General features: G+C 38.3%; 1 protein-coding gene across 3 annotated transcripts in view; it reads left to right on the top strand.

Annotated features, from left to right (window-relative positions):
• COL21A1 (collagen type XXI alpha 1 chain) overlaps positions 1 to 15,490 on the top strand; it is a 236,239-nt gene extending 220,749 nt beyond the window's left edge. For all 3 annotated transcript variants that reach the window (XM_044931869.2, XM_025272314.3, XM_044931871.2), the window contains 8 exons: positions 1,796 to 1,831; positions 3,680 to 3,724; positions 8,881 to 8,913; positions 9,502 to 9,648; positions 9,737 to 9,791; positions 10,275 to 10,475; positions 12,269 to 12,346; positions 14,209 to 15,490. In XM_044931869.2, the coding sequence (XP_044787804.1) occupies positions 1,796 to 1,831; positions 3,680 to 3,724; positions 8,881 to 8,913; positions 9,502 to 9,648; positions 9,737 to 9,791; positions 10,275 to 10,475; positions 12,269 to 12,346; positions 14,209 to 14,396 (783 nt within the window). In that variant the 3' untranslated portion in view covers positions 14,397 to 15,490. The remainder of the gene's footprint in view (positions 1 to 1,795; positions 1,832 to 3,679; positions 3,725 to 8,880; positions 8,914 to 9,501; positions 9,649 to 9,736; positions 9,792 to 10,274; positions 10,476 to 12,268; positions 12,347 to 14,208) is intronic.
• The last annotated feature ends 291 nt before the right edge of the window (positions 15,491 to 15,781 follow it).

Here is a 15,781-nt window from a genome sequence, read left to right as displayed (position 1 = left end):
AGGTAGGGGATGTATTTGTATCACTTCCTGACAGTCCTTCACAGGTGGCTCAGGTTACCTCCCTCAGGCAGGCCATTGTGTATGCTAACAATAACAAAAAAGGGTTCAAGTCACAGAAGCAGATGCAGTGTAAATTTAAAACTAACCCTTCCAGGTTACCAGATATTCAACTCGAGCCACTCTTAACCAAAGTATGAATATCTTTCCCAAACTGAAGCAAAAGTCTGAAATGATAAAAATTACAACCAGAATGCTTGACCATGATATTCTTTTCTCTGAAACAATTATATTACATAATAGTTCATCTAAATTTAATTTGAGTTTAAAATGTAAGGCTTATATATTCACATAAAATATTTTGGTGAGATAAGATAGCATTCCCTTGGATTCTCTCTCTATCCCGTTAAATAAAAAAGCTCTGAGTTGTATCTGTATAAATATTATTGTCGGCTTGAAGGCTTTGAGCAAGAACTTAACTGGCTATCTGTCAGAGAAGTCCACACCCCTGAGTTAGTATCTAAACATCCAGATTAAAAGTGACTGTACCAGTTTTGTTCTGTAAAGGGTACAAATTCTTATGTCTCCATCTTTGTATCCCTTGCTGTTTCAAGTTTTGTATCATTTCATTTTTTCTATCCCTCATGTGTTATCTGTTCGGGCCCTAGGTTATTGTCCCCAGAGTGATCTTTTTTGCTCTGATGAGTGGCAGGCAGCACTTGCTGATGCAAGGATGGTCCACACAGCAGTGATTAAGTGTTGGACTCTTAGTGGATAGTATTTATTTAATACTATTGACTATAGTATTTACTTACTACTGCTGCTGCTGCTAAGTCAGTCGTGTCCGACTCTGTGTGACCCCATAGACGGCAGCCCACCAGGCTCTCCGTCCCTGGGATTCTCCAGGCAAGAACACTGGAGTGGGTTGCCATTTCCTTCTCCAATGCATGAAAGTGAAAAGTGAAAGTGAAGTCTCTCAGTATCCGACTCCTAGTGACCCCATGGACTGCAGCCTACCAGGCTTCTCTGTCCATGGGATTTTCCAGGCAAGAGTACTGGAGTGGGGTGCCATTGCCTTCTCCGATTTATTTACTAAATCTATGTGAATATATGTTTGGATTTAGAGAATTTCCTTGTTCAGAAACTTGCCAGTTAAAAGAAAACCTGTGTTTTATTTGCTGTAAGCACAAAACTCTATGTTTGGATAGCATGGCCCAAGTTCAACTTTCGGCAAATGCTTACCTTTCCTGATGTTTGTGTTAATTATAAAAGCAAAGACATTGAACTAGTTGGTTTCAAACATCTCTCCTGGCTGAGAAACTCCAGGAAACAATATTATGGTATATGACTTTACCCCAAAAGTTAATTTTTGAAGCATATATTTTCTAAAATACCATTTCAACATTGTTTCATTGTTTCTTATAAATCTGTGGCTACTGTTGGCTGAATAGTAAGAAGACTTTTCAGTTTGATTTCATAAAACAAGATTTGTCAAGTCTTCTATTTGTTTAACCTCAGATTGTCATCAATATGGAAAAGTTTTCTTCTTCCTTATAACAAAGAAATTGTAGTAAACTTTCTTTTGAATATAAGAGCACAAGAAAGTATTCATTTAGAACATCACTTTGACATAATGTGGTTTTACTCTCTTCCCAAATATTATGTTAGCTTCTGTATATAAGGCACTTGTGGAATTTGCATGAGACCATGTATTTTTCTTTGCTGAAGAAAAACATGTTTATTTGAAAAGTTACAGAATATATTATATTATGCTACATATAAAACTGCCTTTTTGCAGGGGGACAAAGGAAATCAAGGTGAAAGGGGCTTTCAGGTACGTTACTGGCTTTTTTTTGGCTTGCAATAAAATCAGGACTTTATGCTTTATTCTTGTAATATCTGTTCATTTATATACTTTGTGGTGTGTTGGTTTCCCCAGATGATTTGACATGATTTATGCCCAAATAAATTTGATAAGACACTATTCGCTCTACATATAAAACATATTCAAACTAATAAAAAGAAGGAGAATTATACCAGAAAATTAGATCAGGCTGAAGAAATCTAGGGTGATTTAGAAGGACATTTGGTTTCGGATGTCTTAGCGAAAAAGGTGAAGAGAAGAAATGTGCTACAGCTTTGAGAGGTGAGGACGGTTCTACCTCAGTGCAAGTGGCTCTAGAAGAGATTTTTCCTTAACTGATCGCTGGTCCATGGATAGGACACTGCTGGCTGAATCAGTGACACACTGATAAGGAATAAACTGTATCTGTCGGCCTTTCAGTCTTTCACGTTCTAGAAATATATAAGATTTTTCTGACCAAAATTATACATCTGGACAGACAGTATTTCAGAGATGTTTTTAAAATTATAAAGCTTAGTGATAGTGGCTGAGTTTTGCTCCATAAAATAAGTTTCACATAAAACAAAGACACTGCAAAATTTCCCAGAATGTTCAAAACTCTGGAATATCTGGAGGCATAAGAGAAAATTTCAGAATAAAAACCTGCTAGGGTCACAGTCCCAATGTGTTTCGGACAATGAAAGTTGAGTTAAGCCCCGGCTCTGAAATCCACCACCCTGGTCATTTCTTGTCATGGGTCCTGGGTGACTGAAGCATCATTCTAACTGGTCTTCTTGAGTCCAGTCACCCTTTCTCCCAACCACAAAAAATGTGTGAGTTGAGTAAGTTGAAGGTGTAAAAGGTGTTGGTTTGATCCATTTATATACTGCAATACGATTACTACTGTAGGGTCAGCTAATACCTTTATCATGCACATTTGTTTTTGTTTTGAGAACAGTTAAGATTTAGAATCTTAGCCACTTTGAAGTTTGGAATTTAACTGCATATTTAAGATATTAATTTGCTTAGTTTCTGCACTACACAGTAAGCAACTTGATGGCAACATAGGGACTCTGTTACAGGGTCCTGCCAGCAAACAGCGCCCCTGGGAATTCATGGGTATAACTAAATGAAAAAAAGAAAAACAACCTGCTATTCAGGAGTGATTTAAAATTTCAGTCACTAGATCTTGAACTGATTGTATATCTAGGTGTATGCTTTACTAGACTATATTAATTACCCTATCAACATAGGGATGAAATAGTGGTGTTTCAGGGTCTGGCCCAATGTCTTATACAAGATGGATGTCTTATACAAAATATTAATTGAATGGACAAATATGTTTGTATCTTTATCAAGTTTTCTTTATTTGTCCCAATTTAAAGATCTTCATTCAAAATATTTTTTACAGTGTAAATGTAGAAATGTCTTTTAAATTTAAAATGTCTGTAAAGTGGTCTTCTTGCCCTCACATGTGCATAATCCACACCAAACATAATGCCATTGAAATTAAGAAAATGACCACAGTCACTGGATTTTTAAACAGTTTTCATGCCGTGAGCATGGACTCTGCAGAACACCCTCAACTGTCTAACACGTTCTACTTACATGTTCCCCAAAGTCAGTAGTTTGTTCCTTGTCTCGGTCAATTTTAACTTTAAGGTTAGGCTGACTTTCCTCTCACTTCTTCTCTTCTCTTCTCTTGCATCATTTTGCATATTTGCATCACTGCTCTTGTGACCTTTGTTCTAGACAGCAGCAAAGTACATAGTATGCGTTGTATGTGTGAATGCATCATGTATGTGTGAACTAATAAATGACATTTATTCAATTTTAAAGGGTCAAAAGGGAGAAAATGGAAGACCAGGGATTCCAGGATTACAGGTATTTTTTTTTTTAATGGAAAATGAATTAATGAATCACATAACTGAACAAGACTGAGAGAGAGTTACTTGCAAATAAAAATGAGTGAGGAGAAGGGGAGGTGTGGTGTGCATTCTAAGTGCACAGGGACGAGAATCCTCGTGGTGATGGTGATCAGGGCTTGCTTTAATTGTTCGATTTATATTTTTATTTTCCCATGTTGATACTCTCTGTGGCTGGGAAACTTGACTTTCAATACTTATTTCTGACCAAGTAAATGACTAAAGGCCGGGGCGTCCCTGGTGTCCTGTGATTAGGCCTTTGCCTTCTCGTGCAGGAGGTGCTGTTTCAATCCCTTGTCAGGGAGCTGAGATCTCACATGTCTCTCAGCCAAAATCCAAAATGTAAAAACAGAAGCAATGTTGTAATAAACTCAATAAAGACTTTAAAAATGGTCCACATTTTAAAAAATGACTGAAGGTAGACAATTCCACATGCTTCTTGGAGTAGTAATGGCCCCAGGCAGCCGTTCATAGCAGCATCTCTGTACCTATTGCTGAGTTTTTATTTTCTTCTTAAAATGTGAGCAGTTGAGGCCCTGTGTAGTAAAAGAATTGACTTGTTTCCCTCTAGTTTGTTCAAAGACACAATTTGCTACCCTACGGATGTGTCAATCCCATCTCAGGGAACTGTCATGGAATGGATATATAATACATGCTTTTCTTCCTTTTTAAGAAAAATTTTAATAGGAGTATAATTGCTTTACAATGTTGTGTTGGTTTCTGCTGTCTGACAATGTGAACCAGCCATAAACACACATATATCCCCTCCCTCTTGAGCCTGCCTCCCAGCCCCATCCCATTGCTCTAGGCTGAGCTCCACAGCAAGGTCCCACCAGCTATCTGTCTTACACGTAGTAACCTGTGTGCTTCAGCGCTAACTTTCTTCCTCTTTGACTAAACTCCTCCTCTGAAGCCATGTTTCTGTGAGATTGTCACGTGGCGTGTAGGTTAAGTCAGAGCCGAACTGGACAAATAAAATCATCCAACTGATAGGGAGTGTGGGCATAAGGCAGATTCCGTAGTTGCACTGATTCTGGAGGTAGGGGGATGAAATCGTGAGGTGACGGCTCCAAGGGCAGAGTTTCTGGGTCCCTCTGTTGGAGGAATGGGAGGGGCCCTGGCGGGTGGGAAGGCATGTGTTTGAAAGCACAGGGCCCCGGGCGCGTCTTAGATGAAAGGCGAGCGCTGGGTGTCGGGAAATTGAGAGCCTAGAAGCTGAGCTTCAGAGCAGGCGTCACTGAGAGCGCACAGGACCGAGTCCGCCCGTGTGCAGTGACGGTCAGGAAGAAAGGTCTCCTCAGTTTGGGCCCCTTCACCCCATGGTAAACCGCCGGATGACAGGCAGCTCTGTTCCTGCTCCTCGCCTCCCTGCTCTGCTTCCCCGGGTTAACCACACAGCATCTGTGCACGGCTCTTCTCACAGGAGAGCCTCACCTCTCCATGCGTCAGCCTCCACGACCCCGGCCGGTCCTCCCACCTTTTACTCACAGAATCTCCGATAGGAGCCTATTTCCTTTGGATTCTGAGCGCACAATTTGGCGGCTAGCTCACTGGTTGACAGATGACACCCTTGGCAAGGTTCCCTTAACATCTTCTTCTTTTTTTTTTTTTTCTCACTTCCCAAGAGAAAAAGCAAGTCTGCCTCCCCCAAGGCAGGATTTGGGTTTGCTGGAAAGCTCTGTCCTGGGTGGGTTAGAAGCTGCGTTTCCACCGCCATGACCCGAGTCTGCAGAGGGGTCGGGGCAGCTGTGGGCTCTCAGCGGCTGAGCGGTTGTCCCACCCCTCTAAGTCAACAAAGCCCTAAGTTACCTGTCATCCTCCCAAGTGCTGCACGTGTATGATTTGATTTTTTTTGGCCTTCTTGTTATGAATGGGGTCCAAGCAAATGTTTCTCTCACAAGATCATCTAAGTGGATTCTCAGCTGACAGCTGTTTTCAGTTTCAGCTCTAATTTGCTTCTAGTCCTGGGAGCTTTTATCCTTTTATCTTTTATCTTTCCCCTTACCTGGATCCAATTGCAGGATTCTATCTGGTAGGGGACATCTCTGCATTTCTTCAGAAACCTCTATATTTAAAGAATGGCTTGACAGAGAGTGTTTTACTCACTGATTGATTTTTATATGAAAACTAAAATTTAGTGTCTTTATGCTCAAGTTTTGAGAATCTCCCTTATTCTGTGCCAAACATTGATTTTTCCCTAATTTTTTCTTCTGCCTCATTTGTATCTTCATGTTGAAGGAACCTGGAAATAAATCAACATAAATCCTCAAACTTCATTGTTATACATGGAAATGTTTGTTATACACTGAGTTTCATATTGAGATGTTATACACTGAATTTTATATTGAATTGCAGAACACGAATTTTTAACTTTAAAAGTTGATTAATGATCAACTATATTTCAATAAAAAATAATAAAGTTGATTAATGAAATCCCTCCTGTGTATTGTGAAAGCTCTACCCTTTGTTCTAAACTAATATTGGGTGATTTTGGAGCCTGAATGTACAATGAATTTCAAAAACAAAAAATTCTAGTGTATTTCCTAAAGGTTCTTATCATCTCTCAAAAATGTCATTGGAATGACTATGTAAAAGATAAGAGGAAAAACTTTAAAGGAACCATTCAGATGTATCCCATGATTGTGATGGTGAGAAAGCTTCAGGTAAAGGGTGCAATTTATATCATGGGAAGAAAAAACTGCCGTATTGGTCAACATGCACATATGCATGCTACGTTGCATCGGTCATGTCTCACTCTCCTATGGCTCCTCTGTCCATGGGATTCTTCAGGCAAGAATACTTGAGTGGGTTGCCGTGCCTCCTCCAGGGGATCTTCCCAACCCAGGGATCAAACCTGCATCTCTTGGGTCTCCTGCATCGGCAGGCGGGTTCTCTAGCACTAGTGACACTTGAGAAGCCCATTGTACAAAATTTGTGTTGTTCAGTCGCTAAGTCGTGTCTGACTCTTTGCAACCCCATGGACTGCAGCATATCAAGCTTCCCTGTCCTTAACTATACCCCAGAGTTTCCTCAAACTCATGCCCTTTGAGTTGATGATGACATCGAACCATCTCATCCTCTGTCGTCCCCTTCTCCCCCTGCCCTCAATCTTTCCCAACATCAGGATCTTTTCCATTGAGTTGGCTGTTCACATCAGGTGGTCAAAGTATTGGAGCTTTCAGCTTCAGCATCAGTCCTTCAGTGAACATTCAGGACTGATTTCCTTTAGGATGGACTGGTTTAATCTCCTTGCAGTCCAAGGAAATTTCAAGTCTTTTCCAGTGCCACAATTCAAAAGCATCAGTTTGACACTCAGCCTTCTTTATGGTCTAATTCTTACATCCATACATGACTACTGGAAAGACCATAGCTTTGACTAGTCTAGACCTTTGATGGCAAAGTAATGTCTCTGCCTTTTAATATACTGTCTAGGTTGGCCATAACTTTTCTTCCAAGGAGCAAGCATTTTTTAACTTCATGGCTGCAGTCACAATCTGCAGTGATTTTGAAGCCCAAGAAAATAAAGTCTATCACTGTTTCCACTGTTTCCCCATCTATTTCCTATGAAGTGATGGGACCAGATGCCATGATCTTAGTTTTCTGAATGTTGAGTTTTAAGCCAACTTTTTCACTCTCCTCTTTCACGTTCATCAAGAGGGTCTTTAGTTCTTCCCTTTCTGCCATAAGGGTGGTGTCATCTGCATATCTGAGATAATTGCTATTTCTCCCGGCAATCTTGATTCTAGCTTGTACTTCATCCAGCCCAGTGTTTTGCTTAATGTGCTCTGCATATAAGTTAAATAAGCAGGGTGACAATTTACAACCTTAATGTACTCCTTTCCCAATTTTGAACCAGTCCTTTGTTCCATGTCCAGTTCTAACTATTGCTTCTTGACTTGCTTACAGGTTTATCAGGAGGCAAGTAAGGTGATCTGGTATTTCTATTTCTTTAAGAGTTTTCCACAGATTTTTGTGATCCACACAGTAAAAGGCTTTCATGTAGTCAATGAAGCAGAAGAAGATCATTTTCTGGAATTCTCTTGTTTTTTCTCTGATTCAGTAGATGTGGGCAACTTGATTTCTGGTTCCTCAGCCTTTTCTAAATCCAGCTCATACACCTGGAAGTTCTCAATTCATGTACTGTTGAAGCCTGGCTTGAAGGATTTTAAGCATTACCTTGCTAGCGTGTGAAATGAGTGAAATTGTACAGTAGTTTGAACATTCTTTGGCATTGCCCTTCTTTGAGACTGGAACGAAAACTGACCTTTTCTAGTCCTGTGGCCACTACTGAATTTTACAAATTCGCTGCCTTATTGAGTGCAGCACTTTCACAGCATCATCTTTTACGATTTGAAATAGCTCAGCTGCAATTGAATCATCTCCACTAGCTTTGTTCATAGTAATGCTTCCTAAGGCCCACTTGACTTCACACTAACATGCTGCTTTCCTAATCTCTGAATTTCCAGCCATGAGTGACTTAAGCATAGGACAGTATGTTTTTCTTCCCTATGTTATCTTTTCTTTAACCCATTGTTTATCTATAGTACTCAAACAAAATTTAACTTTAAGAATACAAATTTGAAAAAAAATAGAATCTTAATCACTGAGTAAAAGAATAAATATTCCTTTATTTTAACTGATTTGAGCTTTTTATTGAAGTATAGTTAGTGTACAATTATATATAAGGTTTACAATATAGTGATTTGCAATTTTTAAAGGCTATACTCCATTTATAGTTATTATTAAATATTGGGTATATTCTCTGAGTTGAGTTTTAATTTTCCTTAAACTAGTAATATATTTTAAAATAAGAGTAGAGTTTTAAAAGAATTCAGATAGAATGCCATTCTAACCTACATATTTGACCTTCATCATATGAAAATATTCATATAGATGAATGAAAGTTATGTAGATTAACCCTTTTATATTATTCATTAGTGTATTTCCTGGTCATCTGTCTCCTTTAGAAAGGTCTGTTGTATATATAATTTTGCCACTATTACTATTGCTGTCTTCCAAACCAAAAATTAAAGTTTGATTAAATATGTCTAAAGGGTACATGCCACATTGCTAGTACTGTAACTTGCACATTTTTTTTCCTATTAATTTTTAAAGGGAATTCAAGGCCATCACGGTGCAAAAGGAGAGGTATGTTTCTTCTTGTATTATGCTGTCCAGTCCTCAGGGCTTAATTTTCAGTACTGTATAAATAAATCTAGCTGTTGACATTCCAAACAGAAAATATCTTTCATGTTCTTTAATAGTTCCTAAATAGAGATTTTCAGAATTTGCAGGTTCACTGAATTAGGTATGAAATGGTACGCATTTGTCAATAGTATTGATTCCTATTCTAAATTAGGAACTGTTTTTCTGCGTATTTTCCAGTGAGGACTATTGTGCATTTCTATGCCTACCACTAGAATTTAAACTCTGTGGGAACAAGACTGTCGCGGTCACTGATGTGTCTCTGGTACTATGCATATCGCCTAATCAATATATGTACTAAGTAACAGTTATTTGTAGGGTTGGATGGGTGGTTGATTGGATGGATAAATTGCTGTTTAATATGGTATGAAATTTCCCTCCTGATAAATTATGGTGTTTCCCAGCAGTTACCTGTATAATTTAGATATATGTTTGTATTTATTCATATCTGTGTTCTTGAGGACTTTTATGGTGCAATTATACCTCCTGAAATATTTAAATAGAACTTCTGACGATTTCTCTTGTTTTTAGTTGGGTGAAAAGGGAGAGCCTGGTGCCCGAGGTGCCACTGGAGCCAAAGGAGAGTCTGGGGTGGATGGTCAGATGGGGCCCCCGGGCCCCCAGGGGCCACCTGGCCAACCAGGTGATCCGGGCCCCCCAGGAATGGATGGGAAACCTGTATGTATTCTGCTTCTTTCACAGTTTTTATGTTTTCATTCTTTGTACTTGACATGTCCATGTTATAACCCCTAATAATTTGATGCAGGGGAGAGAATTTTCAGAACAGTTTATTCGACAAGTTTGCACTGATGTATTAAGAGGTAAGTCTCAAACATACAGATTTTAATAACTTTCAAATTTCAGAAGTAATATAAATATTTTTGTAGAAATTATAAAAGTATAAGTAAGATAAAGAAGAAAATAAAGGACATTTATCCATCTTTGTCTGTCCTAGATAAGTATTTTTACATGTAACGTTTGTAATCTTTTTCATAAAGTAATTTATCATTATTTCACCATTGATTAAATTTTATTTTCTGACGTAATTCTAGTAATTTTATTCCCCAATATGACACTTATAATTTAACAGTTTCTTTTAGGGAGGTACTTTTCCCCCTTATTTGAAGCAATTTCCACAATAAAATTATTGTAAATAGCAATGGATATTTCCTAGTTAAATTTCTAGAAATGAAGTTATTGGCCAAGAGTTAAGCATCTGTAAATCTTTTTTTAAAATTATGAGTGATATTATTAATGTCCATTCACCATTTAAACATAAGGGTGGGGGTTTCTTTGCTTTCAAGCCCAGTTACCTGTCTTACTTCAAAGTGGAAGAATTCAAAGCTGTGATCATTGCCAGCCCCAGCACGGCTCCCCTGGTATTCCAGGGCCACCTGGTCCCATGGGCCCAGAAGGTCCCCGAGGATTCCCTGGTTTGCCAGGAAGAGATGGTGTTCCCGGATTAATGGGAGCTCCAGGACGCCCAGGTGCCAAAGGATTAAAAGGTACTTAGTTTGTATGTGTAAGCAAATGAACAACAGAAAAATATATTTTTTTGTATTCACCTCTTAAAGTGATTTAATAGACAAGAGTTCATGTTTGTCTTCTTGAAGACAAAAAAATGTTTCTATCCCTACATCTTTAAATAATTTGTCAACTGAGTTAAAGAATAATTATTGTATTTTTTGAAAGCATATCCTAAAGTCAAGAGAGAAAGTTCAAGGTTATGAAGCATGTGAACTTGTAAATCAGAAAATGTTGACAATGAACTTAGAAATTTTGCTTGAGTCCAATAATGTCTTTTAATAGAACATCACAGACACCATTTCCTTTATTTTGACTTTGGTAACATCTGTTACTGTATTCAACATTGTTTTCTATTATAAGAAAAATTAGAGACTTTGCTGGTGGTCCAGTGGTTCAGGCTTAACCTTCTAATACATGGGGCATAGGTTCGATCCCTGGTCAATGAACTGCAGTCCCTCATGTCTTGGGGCCAAAAAACTAAAACTTTAAAAAAAAAAATAGTGATCATGGTATCTCCCCTGCCTTATGACCCAGCAATCCCACTGCTGGGCATACACACTGAGGAAACCAGAATTGAAATAGACACGTGTACCCCAATGTTCATCACAGCACTGTTTATAATAGCCAGGACATGGAAGCAACCTAGATGTCCATCAGCAGATGAATGGATAAGAAAGCTGTGGTACATATACACAATGGAGTATTACTCAGCCATTAAAAATAATACATTTGAATCAGTTCTAACGAGGTGGATGAAACTGGAGCCTATTATACAGAGTGAAGTAAGCCAGAAAGAAAAACACCAGTACAGTATACTAACGCATATATATGGAATTTAGAAAGATGGTAACGATAACCCTGTATGCGAGACAGCAAAAGAGACACTGATGTACAGAACAGTCTTTTGGACTCTGTGGGAGAGGGAGCGGGGGGGATGATTTGGGAGAATGGCACTGAAACATGTATAATATCATAAAAGAAACGAATCGCCAGTCCAGGTTTGATGCTGGATACAGGATGCTTGGGGCTGGTGCACTGGGATGACCCAGAGGGATGGTATGGGGAGGGAGGAGGGAGGGGTGTTCAGGATGGGGAACACGTGTACACCCGTGGTGGATTCATGTTGATGTATGGCAAAACCAATACAATATTGTCAAGTAAAAATAATAATAATAATAATAAATAAATGATAAATGGTTAAAAAAATAAATAAAAATGTTGCCAACCATAAAAAAATTAAGAAAAAAAATAGTGGAGGCAGTGTTGTGTCAAATGCAATAAAAACATTAAAAATGGTCCACATTAAAAAAAAATCTTAAAGAAAAAAAAATTAGGTTCTGCAACCAAACTTTCTAATAGTAGGCCATAACTTAACTGCTCTTTGCCTCTGAATGTTTATGTGAAATGTTGGTTGATAATTATTTCCTTTTAATTTAATATGATTTGAATAATTTAGATATTTCATCAAAGGAACTGCTATGATTAACAGAAAGGGCTAAATAATTTCAAAATTAATTCCAATAATTTTCCTTTCTTAATATTTAATCTCATTATGTTTCTAGACCATTAATCATTTTAAAACTTGTGGCTTAAAAAATTCTCTTTCCCATTAGTAATAATAAATAGGTGGTAAGTAATAATAAGTAGGTGAAACTTTTTTTAAAGATTTATTTTTCTTTAATGTATATATTAACAGCTTTGAAAGAAACAATCTAGGAGGAAGTGATTTTATGGGAAAAGTAAGCTTATTCACCTCTCTGACACTCTGCAGGCCTCCCTGGACGGAACGGGGCAAAGGGGAGCCAAGGACTTGGGTACCCTGGAGCACAAGGTCCTCCTGGTCCCCCAGGTAAGAACTGGTGATGCTCATAAGTGTCCTGCACATTTTGCTTTAGAAAAATCGCCATAGATCTATGTCCAAAGATTTGAAATCAAGACTTTTCTTTCCTTTTTTGAGTGATTCACATTCAGCACATTGAGATCTAACTACTAGAAGTTTTATCCTATATTACATTCATGAATCATTCAAGATTCCCTCTCATTTTTCATTTCGATTCTTTAGAATACCACTCCTTAGACTAGCTCTCATATGATTTCAGTTGCTCATGCCTATCTAATGTATATCACTGTCTGTATCACTATCTTATCTTTATGATTCTCAGGGACACAAAATAAAGCTGAAATGGACTCAAAAGCCAAACTCTGCTAGCTGTGTTAACTTTGCTTTCCCTCAGTTTTCTCATTTGTAAAATAGTGATAAGATGTTATTTCAGTTCAGTTCAGTTCGTTCGCTCAGTTGTGTCCGACTCTTTGCAGCCCCATGAACTGCAGCACACCAGGCTTCCCTGTCTGTCACCAACTCTCGGAGTTTACTAAACTCACGTCCATTGAGTCGGTGATGACATCCAACCATCTCATCCTCTGCTGTCCCCTTCTCCTCCTGCCTTCAATCATTCCCAACATCAGGGTCTTTTCATATGAATCAGCTCTTCACATCAGGTGGCCAAAGTATTGGAGTTTCAGCTTCAGCATCAGTCCTTCTGATGAATATTCAGGAGTGATTTCCTTTAGGATGGACTGGTTGGATCTCCTTGCAGCCCAAGGGACTCTTAAGAGTCTTCTGCAACATCATAGTTCAAAAGCATGGGCTTTCTTTGTATCATGACACTGTTGGATGATTAAATGAGTTAATATACGTTGTGCCTTCAGACAGTGTATGACAACCAAAGCTATGTTTTCAATAAATGTGTATCATCATTATTATTTTAGATGTTACTACTTTTTGAGGCTTTTAGGTGGAGCAGATGATTCAATAATTTGTATGCAAAGCGTTTTGAACAACTTTCATGCATTGGAGAAGGAAATGGTAACCCACTCCAGTGTTCTTGCCTGGAGAATCCCAGGGACGGGGGAGCCTGGTGGGCTGCCGTCTATGGGGTCGCACAGAGTCGGGCACGGCTGAAGCGACTTGGCAGCAGCAGCAGTAAGTGTCGAATAAACATTTATTAGTGGTAATAGCAGGAACTATTAGTGATAGAGAGTGCTCCCAAACCACATTGCTCCATCCCCAAACCTAAATATTTCGGTCACCAACTTTAAAAGGCCAGTGTCTTGATTTAATTTTCCTTTCTTTGAGCATGCTAGTTGAACTAAATTATGGTTTACAAATTGGTGTTATAATACCTTTGTGTATGGATTATTATGATATTATGCTAATGACAATGTATTTCAATGTGGAAACTATATACCTATAATGAAAATAATCTTTTTGACTGCAAATATGGCACAAAAGTGGCTTCATTAAAGTTTTCACTTACTGATATATTACTGGCAAATTTAAAATAATATTGGCAAAAGTAAGCTGAAAGTAAGAAATAGTTTAGCCACAAATTGAAATCTTAAAATGGAAATTTTTTAAATTGTGAAATCCACAAATTGAAATCTTAAAATGTTAGCTCTGTGTCTTCATTAGCTGCATGATTTCTGTAATAACACAGCTTGGCTTAGTTTTGGAAAATTATTTTTGGATAGTTCTTTTCCAAATGGAAGGCATATAGAATTATCAAGAGGATTCCTTCTCTTTCCACTTTGAGTGCAAATATGTAAAATGTTGAAGAGAGTCTTTTTTCCAGTTTACATGTCTTACAGATTCAGCTGTGTCAGCACCAGAAACGAACTCTGTGTTCATATGTTGCTAATGTTCCATCATAGGTCCAGAGGGCCCCCCGGGAATAAGCAAAGAAGGTCCTCCTGGAGACCCAGGCCTCCCCGGCAAAGATGGAGACCACGGAAAACCCGGAATCCAAGGACAGCCAGGCGCCCCGGGCATCTGTGATCCATCGCTGTGTTTTAGTGTCATTGTTGGAAGAGACCCCTTTCGAAAAGGACCAAACTATTAGTTTCTGGTGCCTCGTCCAGCAGCCTCGGCATGGTGCTCTTCTTTTGTGGTCTTTGCATCTCAGGAAGATAACAACAGTAATCCCTTGAAAAGAAACTCAAGTACCTCGGTGTTTTTATTATTCTTTTTTCCTTAAGGAAAAATATAGAAAAGGTCACGTATACTGATTTTAAAGGCTCCTCAGTTCTTCGGAGCCTTGAGATTGGTAGCATTAACTAAATCTCAAGGGTTTCCTGTGAGTCCATTTGTTTTAATCAAAGTTGAATATAAAAAAAAACAACCCACCATCGCCTGTCAGCCAGTCAGTTGCAGTCACTGTGAAAAGTTTCACGTTCAGCCTCCGTGCAGCAGAGTATTTGAGTTCAATTTCTTGTCTGTGTGAATTTCATGTTTCATAGCTCATTCTTCTACATTAGCTGAAACGTGCATCTGGCCGCGGGAAATGAGATCAGGGCTGATATTCAGCTTGGGAACAGACTGCATCACCACATGAGCACTATTCCAGTGTCTGTGCTTATCAGACAGGGGTGATGGACTGTTGGTCGTTCGGTGTTTTGAATATCACCTGTGAAAGAGATTAATGTGTTTCTTACTCCATTTGCAAATTCTCAGATGATTCAATGAATGATGATGCTGAAAAACAGTAATGATTGCATTGGGAATGGTCTAAATATGAACCATTAAAAACATTCTGGAGAAAAAGGTTCATTAGACCTGGTTAATATGTTCAAAGGAATCATGAGTTCAGAAACACTAAAAATACTTTCTTCTTCATACCTGCTTAGTAATTGGAATGTTTGTTGCATGCCTTCATTTTCCATTTCATTTACTATATGTGTATGTTCATATATGTTAACTTTTATTGTAGCAAAGCTAATGGGAGTCAGTGCTCTAGTTGACAGGAAAGGTAACTCCATAGATCCTAGGATGTCTTGATAATTTTTTAGCAGACTTTAAAATATTTTAAACAATCTTTGTGTACTGTACTTAATGCTTTTGTAAGGAATGTAACTTGAGATATTCCATCCTTATCATGCTCTAAATTTGTTACATGCTTGTTATTCAAAGTACAATAAAATTTTGTAAAAGCCTGAATGCAGCATTTTTTAATACTTACTTATAACTGATTTTGAGTTTATTATGCATCGCAGTGATCATTTATTCAGTGGGTATAATTTATTAAATTATTTACCCTATTTTTAAATGACTGATTCACATGAAATAAGAACATAGAAACTGGGTTGTGTGCCACTCGCCTGGGCAGATAAAGCCCCTGCTTCCTGGCCCAGGAATGGCTGGTGGACCAGAGTTTAGCTTAATTGATGACATGTCCTTCTGTGACTTTGATGAGGACCTTGGAGAGGCCTGAAGCCCATACATTCAGCA

The sequence above is a fragment of the Bubalus bubalis genome, chromosome 2 (genome assembly GCF_019923935.1).
Source record: "Bubalus bubalis isolate 160015118507 breed Murrah chromosome 2, NDDB_SH_1, whole genome shotgun sequence".
In the NCBI taxonomy this organism is placed as follows: Eukaryota; Metazoa; Chordata; class Mammalia; order Artiodactyla; family Bovidae; genus Bubalus; species Bubalus bubalis.
This window is presented reverse-complemented; position numbering and strand designations above follow the sequence as displayed.